Source organism: Bos indicus x Bos taurus, chromosome 5 (assembly GCF_003369695.1).
Source record: "Bos indicus x Bos taurus breed Angus x Brahman F1 hybrid chromosome 5, Bos_hybrid_MaternalHap_v2.0, whole genome shotgun sequence".
NCBI classification, from domain to species: domain Eukaryota; kingdom Metazoa; phylum Chordata; class Mammalia; order Artiodactyla; family Bovidae; genus Bos; species Bos indicus x Bos taurus.
The window spans coordinates 46,629,907-46,646,406 of record NC_040080.1 but is presented as its reverse complement, the minus strand read 5'-3'; the positions used below and the strand labels follow the sequence as shown (position 1 = coordinate 46,646,406).

Sequence of the window (16,500 nt, the reverse complement as noted above, 5' to 3'; positions counted from 1 at the left end):
AGCAGGCCGGAGCAAGACAGAACCCCATCTTCCTAGGAGGACGGCCTCCCTCCTCTCCCCTCAGGGGAACTGCCCTTCAGGGCCTCGTTAGGCGCCAGCATCCATGAGATGCTGGAGTGCTCAGCTTCTTTCCTCCTGGCCTCTCCCTGCTCCAGGCACCCCAGCTTGGAGATGGTAACGGTTGGTGGCACCTCTGTAAGCTGGTCTGTGAGGATGGGAATTAGCCCCCAACAGGCCTCCTGGCACAAGACTATGGTCCAGGAGCCTGGAGAGGGTGCCAGCAGGTTGGGCTAGTGGTGCCAGGCTGTGGGAGGAGCAGCGGCTCTGGACCCTGGCCTCACTCAGCAAGACCGACCATGTATTCCAGATCGGGAAGCTGCGCAGTGAGCTGGAGATGGTGAGCGGGAACGTGAGGGTGATGTCAGAGATGCTGACAGAGCTGGTGCCCACCCAGACGGAGCCAGCAGACCTGGAGCTGCTACAGGTGAGTGGCCACTGCCCCTGGCTCAGCCTCCCCGCTTCCCACCACCAGGGCAGTTTCCATGGCGACTCTGAGCTCCTTGGTCACAGTGGGAGAGGTTAAAACCAGGGACTTTGGGCTCCATCAGATTGGAACTCAGCTTCTACCACTTGATGGTATAAACAGTAAAGCCCCTCTTGTCTCAGTTTCCTCATATGTAAGATTCCTTTTATGGTATACATTTGACATGAGAATTAAATAAGGCTTTGCATGTAAACACTCCTTCCTGTGCCTGGTTCCAAATAGCTCCCAATCAGTGTCTTGATGAAGGCTGGAAGGTGAGGTTTCCAGCCATCAGAAGAGGAAGCCTAGCAGGTAGGCGTGAGCTGGGATCTACGGGCCAGGGCTCCCGTATGTCAGGTGATATCCCCAGGGTTCCACCCCCAGCTGGGCATGAAGGGGCTGTATGTGGGGAAAGGCACCCTCCCCATGGAGGTCATCCCTGGGGACCCCGAGGCCCAGGAGCCACCTGAACCTGTGAGGGGACAGAGGGCTTGATGTGATCAACTCATTTGGTGACTTTCCTGCTGGACCCTCGCATTTCTGGTGGGCGGAGCAGGGTCGTTCTCATCTCTCTGTCCCCGGGCCCACCTGAGCTATGTGGTCCTTACCTTACTACAGGAGCCAGGGGGAGGGGTGAAGTCGGAGTCTCAGAGTTGAGTGAACCCACAAACATGAAGAGTAAATGACAGAAGCCTGAGTGAGTTGGGAAGCGACAGGATTACTGTAGTGCAGTTAATTTCAGGTGTCTCATGCCAGGGCCATGCGGGGGTGAGTGATTCTGTGGCCTCAGGAGGCTGGCTGGCAGGCAGGGGTGACCCTGGGACAACTGACAGATGCTGAGCATGTCCCATGTGCCAGGTTCTGATGTGGACACGTAGTACAGGGTCACTCACTCAATCCTCCCCTTCCCCCCCATTAAGGTAGGCACCCTTACTGTCTCCATGTCCCAGGTCAGCAAACTGCTGAGGCAGAGAGATGTCATGGGACATGCCCAGGTCACAGAGCTGGTCATCAGCAGAGCTGGGTTATGAACCCAGGGCCCTGGCTCCAGTTGCTGCTTTTCCTCTCTTGAGAGGGAGTGGGAACAAAGCCACAGTGAGCTTAGTCATGGGGGGAGGAGAGAGGAGGCCCATGGGATGCTGGAGTCCGGGCTGCCCTGCCCCATGCTCAGTGGGCAGAAGAAATCCCAGGAGAGGGTCTAACTCGGGGAGGGGCAACAGGGTCTGCAAAGAACCAAAGTCAGTGGTCTTCATGATGCCTGGAGAAAAGTCTGGCTTGTGGCTGAGTCCATAGTGCCCAACAGCTGTCTGTTGGGACCTCAAGACTCTAACCTGGACCCCTGTCCACCTGGTGGCAGGCCCCTGAGGAAGGAAGTGCTCAGTCCTACAAATGAAAAGCCTGTGATGCTGCAGCTTCATTTTTTTTTCTTTTTCCCAAACAAGCTTAAATGCATAACATTAACTGATTAAAAATCAGTCAGTGACCTGGTGACTAAATGCAGTGTGGGACTCGGGAACAGAGTGGAAAAGGACATTAGTGGAAAAGCTAGTGAAACCTGAGTGAAGCTCGTAGTTTAGTCAATAGCAGTGTACCCGTGTTAAGGTCTTGTGACAGTGCCAAACTAAGGTAAGAGGCTGGGTGAAGGGTTTACAGCAACCCCTGTGCTCTCTTACCTTGGGAACTTTTCTGTATATTTAAAATTCTTCCAAAATAAAAGGCATTAAAAAAATAAATTAGACTAGAGAGGCAGAAATTTGGAGTCGGGGTTTGTGGATAATAGTTGGATCATCCAGTACATTTTTTATGCTTTGGTCACAAAAAACCTAACTGCCCCATGACATGTGGCAGGTGTTTCACCAGCCACCTTGCCAGCTCAACCTTTCCCCAAATCGGAGATGGTGGCAGGAGCTCCATCCAGAGGTCGGCACAGAGCCAGGTAAACGCACAGCGCAGTTCCCATTTGGTTGTGTCCAGTGTGCTCCACACTTAGAAATGAGACGCCGGTGCTCGTTCGTAGAACCCCAAAAGCTGTTCCCTGCAACCTCAAGTCCAGTGTGGAGACCGCTGCTTCTCCATGGCGCGCCAAGGACCGGGCATCTGGAAGGGACGGCCTCGCTCCCAGTCCAGTGGCCATAGTTGTCTCCCTTCCTTCCCCGGCAGGAGCTCAACCGCACGTGCCGCTCCATGCAGCAGCGGGTCCTGGAGCTCATCCCCCGCATCGCCAATGAGCAGCTTACCGAGGAGCTGCTCATCGTCAATGACAATCTCAACAACGTCTTCCTGCGCCACGAACGGTAGCCCCGCCTCCGGCCCCGCCCCACCGCCTGCCCCGCTCCAGCCCGAGGCCCCTGCCATCTCCTCTGTTCACACCCGCTGACCTTTCATCTCCCTCCCAAACACCAGGCCAGCTGCCCAGTGCGCACTCTCAACTGTCTTCATCCAGCGCAGGCCACAGTGCCCGCCCTCCCTCCACCCCTCCTCTCCTGCCACCGGTGTGTTGTGTCTGCATCCCGCCTCCGCCTCCGGGCTAGCACCGGTGGTGGCTGAGCGGCTGGCCCACAGGCAAACAGGCCCGTTCTGTCCCTGCTCCCCCACCCCTACCCCGCGCCCAACTGCCTGGCTCTGGGGCTCCTTGATTGCAAACTCGGTAAGCGCTTCTGGCTAACTTAAGCAGAAAAAAGTCATTAGGAGAACAGCTTTTATTGAATGGGTAGCTTTCAGAGCCCAGAGAAGAATAAAACAGTGAGCCTTCCTAAGGGGAGAGAAGGGCAGACGCCAGGATGGCTCAGGGGTCTCGGGACAATAATGCCTGGACCATGATCCCAGGGTGTCACCCTGAATACGTGGGCTCCAAACACTTGCCGCCTTGGGAGGTATCATTCTGTCCAAGAGTCAGAACCCCGGGAGACACTCCGATTGGCTCAGCCTCCTTGTGCCCACAGTAGGAGGGAGAGGCCCCCTTGATCCTGGCAGGCCCACCAGGGGCACAGGAAATGGGAAGCAGTTCCCCAGAGGAGCGTGTAGGTGCTGGGCCTGCAGAGACAGCACACCCCCACTCTTTTCTCTGTCTGTACAACGAAGCTGTGATCCCTTGTAGATAACCGACAGCCCATGCAGTTATTCCTGTAAGGGCCTTGTCAGTCAGGCTGTCTGCACAGGGTGCTAACTAGCCTGCTGCCTCCAGCTCCCGGTTCATTTCATATGTTTATCCATCAGCAGACACTTGCTCAGTGATTCTGAATCAAGTGATGGGGATGGGGCTGCAGCAGATAACATCTGCCCAGCCTTTCCTGCTCACTGGACCGGTGGCGCTAAGAGCCCCTGCTACTAGGGTGTGGGCTGGGGGGTGGCCCACGGGCCCAATCTCGAGGTGACCAGGACCCCTCTGACACTCACTCATCGGACCTCGTGTCTGGTTGTTTCCGGTTTATAATCACTCCTCAGTGTCTTTGCTTGATCCTCACACCTGGGAGGCAGGTTGCACTGTCACCCCCTTGTTAATTGTTCAGAGGTGATGTAATTCACCTGGGGTCACACAGGGAGAGACAGAACCAGGACAAGAGCAGATCCCAGACCGAGGTCTGCAGCCCACCCAGCAGCAACTTGGCCTGTCTAGGGTGGTTTAAGTGTCTCCATGAAATAGTGTAAGAGATATGTGTCCTCCTTACACCACTTTAGACACTCACCACATGCACAAATGTATGTTATCAAACAAAGTCCCCCAAAAAATCCATACCTTTACTATGTGCATGCACCCCCTTTTCCTTTTCCTCTCTGCTGCTGCTGTCGCTTCAGTCGTGTCCGACTCTGTGCGACCCCATAGACGGAAGCCCACCAGGCTTCCCCGTCCCTGGGATTCTCCAGGCAAGAACACTGGAGTGGGCCGCCATTTCCTTCTCCAATGCATGAAAGGGAGAAGTGAAAGTGAAGTCACTCAGTCGTGTCCAACTCTTAGCGACCCCATGGACTGCAGCTTACCAGGCTCCGCCATCCATGGGATTTTCCAGGCAAGAGTACTGGAGTGGGGTGCCATTGCCTTCTCCATTTTCCTCTGTAGTCTATGCCTGTTGTTTGTTTAATGCTAGTTGTAACTAAATAATTGGTCATCTAATTGGGACAGTTGCTAGTGTAAGAGGCACCCTGCTAATACTCTTCTAGGGCATACACTGGATTGTCCGGGGCAAACCTGACCAGTCACCATCCTGCTTGTGACCCATTCCGTGGGTTTCGAGACCTGCAGTGGGCAAAGCTCTGGCCTGGTCTGTCTCCTTGACCCAGGTCTTTTCTGTCCCGTAGGTTTGAACGCCTCCGAACAGGCCAGACCACCAAGGTAAGAGGCAGCTTCTCCATATTAATGACAGGAAGGGCTGTGCCCACCTCCCTCCCCAGGTATCCTGGCCAGAATGTGTCTTCTTAGCCAGGCTCTTAGAAAAGGCTTCTTCTAAGTTTTTTTGTCATTGTCCCTTTAGGGTAAACAAGGTTCTGCCACCAGCTGATGCCCCAGGGTCTTATGAACCTCCCAGCAGGTCCAGCTGAACTAGAGGCCAAGGGGAGGAAGAAAGACTCCCTGACTCCCAGTCATAGCTGCTGGGGGTGAGGAGGGGAGGAGGGAGTCTAATGACACACCCTCAGGCAAAGAATGCAGGCGCCAGTGCTTCAGGGCAGAAGGGAATGAGGCTGCACCTCCGGTCAGAGGGTGATGGTGGCCTCTCCCCTCCCCACAGGCCCCAAGTGAGGCCGAGGCGGCCCCTGACCTGATCGACATGGGCCCTGACCCTGTAGCCACCGGCAATCTCTCATCCCAGCTGGCAGAAATGAGTAAGTGCAGCACTGGGGGCTCTGGCCAGGGTATGCTACCTACCATGGGTACCCCTGCAGCTCTTGGGGTGCCCTCTCATTCCACAGTTGGGGCTGGAGTGCCCACAGCAGAATGTTGGCCCAGCCCCCACCTCCCCGGGGTCCCCTGCTGAATCTTGGTGTGGGTCTCAAATCTTGCTGCACAGCTGGGATAAAACACGGGAGACTCTCCCTCCCAGCCCCATAGCTCCTGAGCCCGCTTAGATCTCAGAAACCCTGCTGTTGTGTGATTGCCCCTGGATCATCTGGTGAACTTGGACACATCACGTGGACACCCTGGGCCCCTTTTCTCCTGAATAAGCTTACGCACAGAGTGGGCTTAGACCAGGCCAGGCCCAGAATGGGCTCCTGGTACACGTCAGCCATCAGCACCATCGTCACTTGATCTGTTAAGTGTTATCGGCTGCCTGCTCAGAAGTAATTGAGAGAGAGGAGGTGAGGTGCCCGGTGTCCCTCAGCCAGCAGGTGGCCTGTCCCATCCGTTTGCCCTTCCCTGCCCCCACTCCAAGTTGCCCTGCTTCTCCAGAACCAACCTGGGCCTGCCAGGAAGCAGCCCAGCTGCAACTCAGTGTCCAGGGACAGCCAGGCAGACCCTTCATGTGGTCTTTTTGTCCCCACAGACCTGGGCTCCAGCAGCGTGAGGGCTGGCCTGCAGTCTCTGGAGGCCTCTGGCCGACTGGAAGATGAGTTTGACATGTTTGCGCTGACGCGGGGCAGCTCACTGGCTGACCAACGCAAAGAGTGAGTGCTGAAACCCACCCTGGGCTCCTGCAGTTTGGGTCAACCGCTGTCAGGGGAGGGCCTCTCTCCAGGTCTCTGAGCTCGGTGTGTGGGTGGGCACACCAGCCCCTGCCTGCACCCCCTCAGGATGGCAGAGTTTTTCCCCCTGAGTCAGTCCTACATGGCCTGGGATGGATGAGGGAGGGACGCCCTTTGGGTGATGACCAGCTTTGTTCCAGAATCTTACACAAGCCAAGCAGATGAGGAAACAGAGACTCTGAGAGGCTGATCATTTGCCCCAGCTCAGACAGCTAATGTCTGATAGAGTTGGGATGAGAGGCTGATCATTTGCCCCAGCTCAGACAGCTAATGTCTGATAGAGTTGGGAATCCCAGACTGACTGGTTCTAAAACACAGTGTCTCCAACCCAGCCCAGCTCCCCACTGCACTGTACACCATGTACCAAGCCCTCAGGGACTGGTCCAGTGATTTCTGCTATTCTGCAACCAGCCTTAATTTCCACAGAAGTCGCATTATCCCACTCGAGTCTGCCTGCCCTGCTCTCGAGCTGGGGCTCTATGCTTCCTGGGACTGTCCATTTTCAGGGAGATACTTTCAGCAGCAGAGGCCACGTGGCCAAGTGTCCACCAGGCTGGCTTCCCAGGACTGGCTCCATACAAGTTGGTCGGGGACAGGGTTTGCTTGGGGTTGTTGTCAGCCTTTTGCTTGTAACCCCAGGGCAACCAGGATGTACAACCAAGGAACTTCTCGGACTAAGGGAACTTCTCGGCAGACTCCATTCTGGTCTCCTTGGGAACTGTTGATGGGCCTCCAGAGGGCCCAGGGGTCCGCCATCCACACTGGCCAGTCCCAGTGAAACCTGACAGGCGGTAGCCAGCCTGGGTCATAGGGCTGCTCACAGCCCCACCCACTGGCCGACCAGCCCTGCACTGTGAGCCGAACCATGAGTCTGGGGCGGAGTCTGTGCTCCCAAGCCCAGGCGCTCTGGGACCAGCGGCTCACGGTCACCTTGGAGGTAGGGCGCGGTGAGGCTGCTGGGGGACTGGAGGCTAATGAGCCTGGTGGGACTTGCCACCAGAAGGTGGCCGCCTGAGAGCCCCGGCCCGGCTGAGGTTTGCTGCCATGCTGTCCCTACTCTGGGGAGCCCTGAAGGCCAGAGAAAAGCACACCCCGAGCTTGCCTCCAGAGCCTGCAGTCTCTTGGGGGTGGGAGGTAGCCTGCCTGTGGACTGCTGCTGTGCAGCGCCGGGCTGTGGATCAGCTCGTGCAAAGGGTCAGAGGCAGGGGTAGCACAAGACACCCAGTTTTCCGGTTGGCTGCAGCCCCCTTGCGTGGTGAGCCATGTGACAGGGTTAACTCGCCAATTCCCGTGCCCTCCTGGCTACCTCCGTTCTTCAGAGAGGCTGCCTGAGAATTTCGGGGTTTATTCTAGAGGCCCCTTTAAGTGCCAGCCTACCCAGTCCCCAGGGAGGCAGGTTGGCGCTATCAGAGCTACATGTGCTGTGCTTGCGCTGGTCCAGCCCAGCTCCAGCAGAGTGTGAGGTGCTCCCCACCCACCCCACCTGGAAAAAGACCCCTCCTCCCCAGTGGCGCAGGGCCTTCCTTTGAGGCAAGAATCCCAAGATTCTCATCTTCGCCTCAACAACTGACCCAGGGACTTCCTGATGGTCCAGTGATTGACTCCATGCTTCCAATGCAGGGGACACAGGTTCAATCCCTTGTCAGGGAACTAGATCCCACATATCACAGGATGACCACCAGAAAAAAAAAGACTGACCCAGTCTCACCTCCTCTCTGCCAGCAGTTCAGGGCAAGAATGACAGCTCTTCCCAAGCTGCTGGACCACGTCCCCAAGCCTCCCTGGATATCCCCCTCTGTAGTAGCCAGAGAAACACCAGCCCGCTTGTTAGCACGGGCTTTCCTCCCACTCCCCCTGAGCCTTCACTGGAGACACAGCGGATCCCTCCCTCCCCATCCTCCTCTGCCCTGAGGGTACAGTGTCCACTGCGTTTCCTCCCAGTCGCCAGGGCTGGCACCCCGAGCACATGCAGATCCTCACCCGCCGTCTGCAGGTTTGTTTTCAGCTGCAGAGTGGGGTTCCCCCGTTCACACACAGCCTTCACAGAACCACAGATTCTGAAATGACGCTGTGGGAGCTGCTCTGGAGAGGGTCTAGATACAAGCTCTCCATGACCACGGAGTCTGGGACGCTGTGCTCATCCCTGTAGTGTGGCCAAATCCGGAAATAGGAGGTCGGTGGTCTTGGTCTCTGGCCCCCAACACCTCACTTCTCCAGCCTTGCTTTGCCTGTCATGCAGGTCACATGTCTGACCAAGTTCCCAAAGGCAGGAAAGGAGACCTTTTCCTCCATCTCAAGGCAGGCCTACAGATTGGTGCCCCTCCTAGGGCCCCTGCCCAGGCACATTCTGAGTCCACACAGGATGTGGGTCCAGCCCTTGCCCACCCAACCCCTTCCCTCCTCACATCGGCTGGCATGTCTGGTTCGGTGAGGGTGGCAGGTAATGGCCACAGTGGCCTCTGTATTTCAGGGTAAAATATGAAGCCCCTCAAGCAACAGATGGCCTGGCTGGAGCCCTGGATGCCCGGCAGCAGAGCACTGGAGCGGTAAGCAGAGGGGCCTGTCCAGAGGAAGGCTAGGCAGTGCTTGCCTGGTGGTGCCCTTGGTTTATGACAGGAGGTGTGAGAGTGTGGATGGGAGAAGCTCAGCACTGACTTGGAGCTGAGCTAGTATTCAGCCTCACTGCCCCTCCAGAGCCCTGTTATCTGTAGGAATGTGGACAGAGAGGGGCTGGAGGACAGACCCTAAAACCATAGGGAGGCACCCAAAGGTGCCACTTGTATCCATTTAACTGCTGGCATATGTGGAATGAAAGCCACCTCCCACCCTGAGCATGCTCTGCCAGCCACTTGCCCCCTCGGCAGGAGCTCCAAGGACAGTTCCCTTGCCTTTGAATTTGTTTCTGGGCGCCTTTTGGGCAGAGAGCGGTGGTTAGAACGTGCAGGACCCGGGTGCTGGAGAGGCAGGGGCAATGAACAGCAGGGCCAAGGAGGGGGTTGGTCACAGCCCAGGGCTTCAGAGGTGCAGGTGGGACTGGGTGCTAGGAGGTGAAGCCTGAGGGGCAACTGGGAGGACTGGCTTCTGCCTGAGGTGGGAGCCCTGGGCAGTCTGGAGCAGGGGTTGGCAGGGGGACGTTTATCTGGCTTCATTTTAGAAGGACCCAGCCTGGAAGCTGGGAGAGCAGTCAGGAGGCTGTGGAAGCTGCCCTGTCCTCTGGAGTGGGAAGGGGGGCACAGGAGATGCGGGAGGGATTCCCAGCTGCATCCCCAGTGTCCCAGGAGTCATTCCCAAGTCAGAACAGGGCAGGACCAGCGAAGGGCTCAGATGCCTCCTTGGGTGTGTTATAGATCTGCCACCACGCGGAGTGCGTTTATGCCCTGAGTCTCAGAGCCTCCCACTTGGACCCTATGTCCCCTGCTGAGTGAGCATTCTGTGTCCCCCACTTACTAAGTCATTACCCAAACCCTGAAGGGGTCCCCTTTGCAGATGAGAAAGCCAGGTCCCAGAGAGGGGTGAGTGAAACCAGAGATCTCACGTCCTTCGCACAGTGCCTGGCATATAGTGAAACATTTTACCTTCAGAGCACTGCAGTGTGGTCGTCCTCACTTACAGAGGAGACACCAGGGCTTAGAATCAAGGTCATTTGCCCACGATCTCACAGCCGTTGGTCTGTCCAGCGTGGAAACCAGTGCTGGTAACGAGAGCCCCAGATGACCTGCAGAGCTCCAAGGAACAGAGTTGCTCCGATGCTCAGTCTTCCTTTTCCATGGGCCATCAGTCTGGCTCCCAAGAATCCAGATGAGTGCGGACAGTAGGGAGCACATCCCTCCGCCACCACCTGGTCCTCATGGGCAGAGACTGGCCTTTCAGCCCTGTGCCTTCTTGTTACAGAATTGGGGTGGTGGGGGACAGATGTCACTTGCTAGGGGCACAGAGCAGCTCAGGGACCTGACGAGCACTGGGACGAGGGCTCCTGGCTGCTGCCCCACCTGCCGTCAGCCTTGGGGCGGAAACACACACACCTCTGCCTGCAGAAAAGCAGATGCTGACAAGTTCTGCCCAGTCATCTTTGGTGACTTGAGATTTAAGTGAGTTCTACCAATCATGGTACGACTTCCTCCAAAGGAAGTAATAAAGCAGATCATAAACATCTGCTCACAAGATACTCAGATCTGGCTGAGGGCCAAGGCTTTCTCCCTCTCAGCTGTCAAAGGCAGCTGAGTACCGAAGGAATTCCAGGCAGGTTCAAGGCAGCAAAGTACCTAAGGAATCAAGCGTTGACCCTGTAGGTGGCCGGCCGGTGTTTGCCCCCAGGGGTTGATGAGTCCTGGGAGGTGAGGATGCTGGACGGCCTGTGCCAGGCCCCAGGCTGGGTCTGTCTGGCTGGGGAAGACGATCACGGGCTGATGGGCCAGGAGCCAGGACCCTAGGCTTCCTCCACCATCCGTCTGCTCTGGGGCCCTGGGTATCTCCTGTTTGCCCATCAACAAACATGACGGGAAACAGGTACAGCAGTGCTCCTGACACTGGGTGCCCATCAGACCCCCCTGAGAGCCAGTGGAGGGCTGCCTACTCCATCCTAGGATTACTCAGCACACCCACCGGGATCTGTGGGGTGAAAGTAGGTGGCGAGGCTTTGCCCCACCCATCCAGGGATGTGTGTGCGTGTCCCCACAGGAAGACACCTTTCCTATTCCCTTTCCCCGGCCACCACACCTACACAAACATGGACACACATACACACCACACACATACCACACACACACACACACACACCCACACACACACACACACCCCATACACACACACCACACACACACACACACACACACCACATAAACACCATACACACCACACACACACACACCACACACACACACACCACGCGCACACACACCACATGTACACACACCACGTGCACACACACCACACACACATACTACACACACACCACACACATACTACACACACACACCAAACACATACACCACGTGCACACATACCACACGCACACACCACGCACACACCATACACACACACCACACACACACACACACACACCACACACCCACCACACACACACACACCACACGCACACATACAACACTCACACACACCACACGCACACACCACACACACACCACACGCACACACCACATGCACACATACCACACACACACATGCGCGCACACACCACACACACACACACCACATGCACACACCACACACACACCACACACACACCACACACACACCACACACACCACACGCACACACCACACGCACACATACCACACACACACCACACGCGCACATACCACACGCACACACACCACACGCACACCACACACACAGCATACACACACACCACACAGCACACGCACACATACCACACACACACACCACACACACAGCATACACACACACCACACACACACACCACACACCACACGCGCACATACCACACACACACACACCACACACACAGCATACACACACACCACACACACACACCACACACCACACGCACACATACCACACACACACACCACGCGCACACACACCACACATACACCATACACACACACCACACACACACACACCACGCGCACACACACCACACACACACACCACACGCACACATACCACACACACACACCACGCGCACACACACCACACATACACCATACACACACACCACACACACACACACCACGCGCACACACACCACACACACACATCACACACACACACACCACAAACACACACACTACACATACACACGCACACACCACACACACACACACACACACACACACACACACACACACACACCCCTCTTGAGGCAGTAGCAGGCCTGTGCTGGATGAGGCTCCCAGTACACCAGTGGCCTGACATCCCCACCACCTTCAGCGTGACTCTCTCTCACCCAGATGGGAGGCGGCAGTGAGAAGAGCCTCAGTGACTGGATGGTGAGACAAGGCATGGTGAGGATGGGCCAGGCGCACTCGCAGGGGGCCCAAGTGGCGCCGGCATCACAACCAGAGGAGCACAGGGTCGACCGAGGCCTGCGGGCCCCACCCAGCGCCCAGCACAGTCCCACTCCCTCTGCTCTCGCTTCCACGGCCCCTCGGTGCTGCCTCGCAGCAAGTTCTGGCAGCTGGGAGGTACCCAGGGCGTGTCTGGGTCTGGGCTAAGTGCCGGCAGAGGGAGCTGGAGGGTGCAGCCCAGAGAACTTGCTGCTGCTGCTGGTGCTGCTGGGAAGTCAGCTCTGCCGCTTCTCTGGTACCCCCGCCCCCTTGGGGTCTCGGTGCTGAGTACAGGGCTTGGGGCCTGAGCTGGCTTTGGTTGGAGGAGGACTCGCTCTCCCTCTGTTTCTCAGAGTAGCTGAGTGGTAGCTTGCATTTCCCAAGCGTCTGCCCTGTGCTGGGCGCAGAGTGCACTCTTTATCTCCTCGTCTCTTTAATCCTCACAACGACCTGGACCTAGACGGTAGGTGCTGTCATCCTCTCTAACGATGAGCAGTGAGGGTGAGAGGAGCTAAGTCACCTGCTCCAGGTGCAGGGACCCAGCCAGCTTCCGGTCTCTCTGACCCCGGAATCTGCCCCTAACCTCCGGCTGGATTCTTCAGATGTTTTTCGAATGGGAAGACCCCACACCAGCCCTCAGCCCCCACCCTGTGCAGGGCTGTGTGGCAAACTCACAGTGACACATCGCCCCTGGGCCCACCAGCCTGGCCTCCTCTGGTCGGCTCGGCCCCTGCCTCCTCACTGGCCCTCCTCTGCCAACTTCCACCAGGAACTCCCAAGTCTGCGGAGGCTTGTGGGGACAGCCTGCGGCCGTGCCCCTGCCCCAGCCTTTCTGGCTGGCTGCCCACTTCCTGGGCTTTGAATAATGTGCCAGTTGTCAGGAGCCCCTCTCCATCCCTTGCTCAGCCTGCTGACCCCCATCCTCCTCGCCCACAGCCTGGCACAGTGGGCAGAACTCAGGGAGACCTCAGCGTCCCAGGCAGCTGGGCCGGAGCTGTCTTGGAGGGACTGCCATGAGGGGGCTGGGCAGGTCAACTGGCCCCATCCCATGAGTGAGGGGCTCAGTTTAGGTAACTCCCCTGGGGCCATAGCCGGTGGACTCAGGGTGGTGAGGGGCACTGCCCTCCCGCCTCACCCCTGCCCTCCCCTCCAGATCCCCGTCACCCAGGCCTGCCTCATGGAGGATATCGAGAAGTGGCTGTCCACGGACGTGGTAAGTGGGGCCCGCTCCTCACCCACCTCACCTGGGGCTCCCATTTTCCCATGAGGAAGTGACCGGTGTGGGGGCAGGGCGAGCAGCTGGTGAGAGAGCGTCAGCAGGGTCAGTGTCCCCTCCCCTGCTGCTTCCCCAGTACTTCGCCTTAGAGGGGGAAGCCTCACACTCGCAGCCTCTGGGGCCTCCCCTTGCCCAAGCCTGCTGCCCGCATGAGGGCCCACTGTGGCAAGACGGGCCGCCCAAGGGCAGCAGGGACATGAGAGCCCTGAGCTCGGCACCTGGGGTAGCTTAAGGAGTGGTGCCAGAGGGAGCCCCATTGTGCAGAGCAGAAACTGATGGGCAACTGTCAGGAGCGCTATGCCAGGAGAAGGGGGCCCAGCATCCTCCAGAGCCCCCAGTGTGCAGGAGGGGCAGTCAGTCCAGGCCCCCTTCCAGGTTTCTTCCCCAGCCTCTGCCAGCCCACCCCTCATCCTGAGCACCAAGGACCAAGTGCCTGGGCACTTCCTAGCTCCAAGGCCGCCTTCTGCAAGTGGCCAAGACCATGTTTCTGCCCATGGTCCATCTGTTTTGCCTACTGGGTGAAGGCTCACCCCCTCCCCGGCCCCTAGTTGAGCGTGTGTAGCTGACACAGACTTGGGTATCAGCCTCTCCACCATGAGCGAGTCTGCCCATCTCTTTGAACACCGGAAGAGGAGGAACTAGTGCCCTTAAGGGCACCACACCCTGCACCTTGCACTCTTCTGGAAGTCCTCCGCCTTAGGTTGCCAACAACCCCGTGAGTGTCACCAAGCAGAGAACTGAGGCTCAGAGAAGCCAAGTGACACCCAAGGCCCATTGGCTCAGAGTGGTGGGGCTGAGGTCTCTGGGTCAGCAGCTGAGTCCTGCCCCGCCGTGCACGCAGCTAACCTCCCTCCTTCTGCCTTGTCAGGGGAATGACGTGGAGGAGCCCAAGGGCGTCACCAGTGAAGGTAGTAGACCCTGGCCCTGCCCCACCTCCCCTGCTCCAGCCTCGGAGCCCAGCCCCAGCCTCCCTCTCGTTGCTCTAGAATTCGACAAGTTCCTGGAAGAACGTGCCAAAGTGGCCGATCGTTTGCCCAACCTCTCCAGTCCCTCAACCGAGGGGCCCCCAGGCCCCCCACCTGGCACTGCCCTGAGAAAGAAGACCCAGGAGAAAGACGACGACATGCTGTTTGCCTTATGAGTGTGGGGCCTGGTGCCCTGCTGCCTGAGCCCTGGTTGTTCCCACACCCCGTTGCGGGGGCCTGTCCCTCCTTTGGTGTTAAGGCTGCTTGGGGGTGGCTTGTCACATAAGTCCTTCTCTTCCCCTTGAGGTTGGGGCCGTGCTGCCTGGGAGTGTGGGAGGCAGATGGATGAACTGGGGGAGTGAGTCAGTTCTACTTCGGGGCCCTGGGCACTCATGCCTCCCCTCCCACCCCCACCAACCACTGCAACTTTGCTGAGGACAGGAATGCCCCAGGCTGGAGAGGCTGGTCGCTTGGTGGCCCAACGTGACTCCCCTTGTCCTGGGTGATCCCCTCCTGGGACCCCACCCCCCCCCCAAGATGAGCCCTCTTCAGAGCCCACACTGCCAGTCGAAGCCTGGCCAGAGGCTGGAGACAGCAGAAGTCTCTTTCGCAGCCTCAGGCCCGTTCCCCAGTGCCTGCCATGGAGCCTGAAGGGTTGGCCAGCTGTTGAGGGCAGGGCCTGTGGCTCTCTACTGAGAGCTCACTGTCCAGATAAGCTGCATGTGACAGGGGGAGACCTCGCCAGCCCGAGGCCGCCAGGGGGCTTCCACCGATGCTTGTGGCTCCTGGGACCCCCCCCCCTTCCCCACCGTGACCTCCACTGCCTTGCCCTCCTTCCTCTCTTTCTCCCTCGCAGGGCTCCACCAGACACTGGGCCCCCCACCTGTCGGTTGATCCTCTTGACTGGGAGAGGTGCCTTTCGTATCCCCAATAAAGGTAGAAGAGCACCCTAAAAGTGTTCAGTCTCCAGGAGGAAGCTACTTGGCCTCACCAGGGCTGGGCTGGGCTGGGCTGAGGGCCGCCCACGAGACAGACATCTGCAGATGGGGTAGATGCAGGGGCAGGACTGGGCACCCAGCCACACTGCACCAGCACAGGCTCCGCCACCAGTTGCCCGCCAGGCGGCCCCGTTGCTCTCTGTGGGTGACCTGTCCGCATCCTCAGGCCAGCCCCTGCCCAGCAGCAGGAGCTCTGTGATCACAGACGGAGCAGGTGTGGGTGTGGCAGGCGACGGCCTGCAGGGAGGACGCAGCCATCCTGTCCAAGGCCTGGGTGCAAGGCTTTCCGTGAGCTCATGGCATCTAATCCACAATCCTGGGTGGAGCAAAGTTGCATCTCGTTTTCCAGAGGCTGAGTCTCTGACTCAGTGGGTCCTGTGAACCGTCCCAGATGCACTTGTTTATCAGGTGCTGGGCACTTCCTCATGCATCAGTACATCATCCCCATTTTTCAGATGGCAACACTGAGGCTCAGTGTGGAGGCCTTGGCACACGGCTCAGGAGCTGGGCCACAGGTCAGGTGCTGGTGTCAGTTCTCATCTCTGTGGCAGCTCAGGTGCCCTGGTCTTAGAGCACAGCCTTTTCCGGTCTGGAATCTTCATACCAGGCTCTCCAAGAGTCATTGCTTGAGGCACATGGGAGCCCCCAACCCAGCAACCCCTCGGTGGTCGAAGGGAAGGGGGCTGGTGTGGAGCTAGAACAATTGACCTGCCTGAAAGGTCAGCCTGTGGAGGAGAACAGAAGTTGGAATGCCTGGGCCTGGGGGCTGAGTGACCAGAGTGGGTCCAGGGGCCTCAATAGCCCCCATCTCCCATGAGCAACAGGTAGGCTGTGTGTTCTGAGGTGTGGCCTGGAGCTGGACGCACAGGAAACCAGGCCCAGCCAGCCCTTCATGAGGAGCTGGGGCAAGGGGAGTAGCTGCAAAGCAGGTACATGGGACCAAAGGCTTGTCCATACTCCAGGCAGGGAGGAGGGGGCTCATTGTCCAGGCCACGGTTCAGAGCGTGACGAGAAGCCAGCCTGGAGAAAGACG

At 58.1% G+C, this 16,500-nt stretch overlaps 1 protein-coding gene across 2 annotated transcripts in view; it reads left to right on the top strand.

Moving 5' to 3' along the window:
• Positions 1-15,427, top strand: part of TOM1 (target of myb1 membrane trafficking protein) — a 41,012-nt gene extending 25,585 nt beyond the window's left edge. The window contains exons 7-16 of one of the 2 annotated variants that reach the window (XM_027541842.1): positions 368-484; positions 2,684-2,817; positions 4,820-4,853; positions 5,248-5,341; positions 6,001-6,121; positions 8,670-8,745; positions 12,133-12,186; positions 13,382-13,441; positions 14,373-14,412; positions 14,491-15,427. In XM_027541842.1, the coding sequence (XP_027397643.1) occupies positions 368-484; positions 2,684-2,817; positions 4,820-4,853; positions 5,248-5,341; positions 6,001-6,121; positions 8,670-8,745; positions 12,133-12,186; positions 13,382-13,441; positions 14,373-14,412; positions 14,491-14,645 (885 nt within the window). In that variant the 3' untranslated portion in view covers positions 14,646-15,427. The remainder of the gene's footprint in view (positions 1-367; positions 485-2,683; positions 2,818-4,819; positions 4,854-5,247; positions 5,342-6,000; positions 6,122-8,669; positions 8,746-12,132; positions 12,187-13,381; positions 13,442-14,372; positions 14,413-14,490) is intronic. The other variant, XM_027541843.1, reaches the window with a different exon arrangement.
• Positions 15,428-16,500: the final 1,073 nt, after the last annotated feature.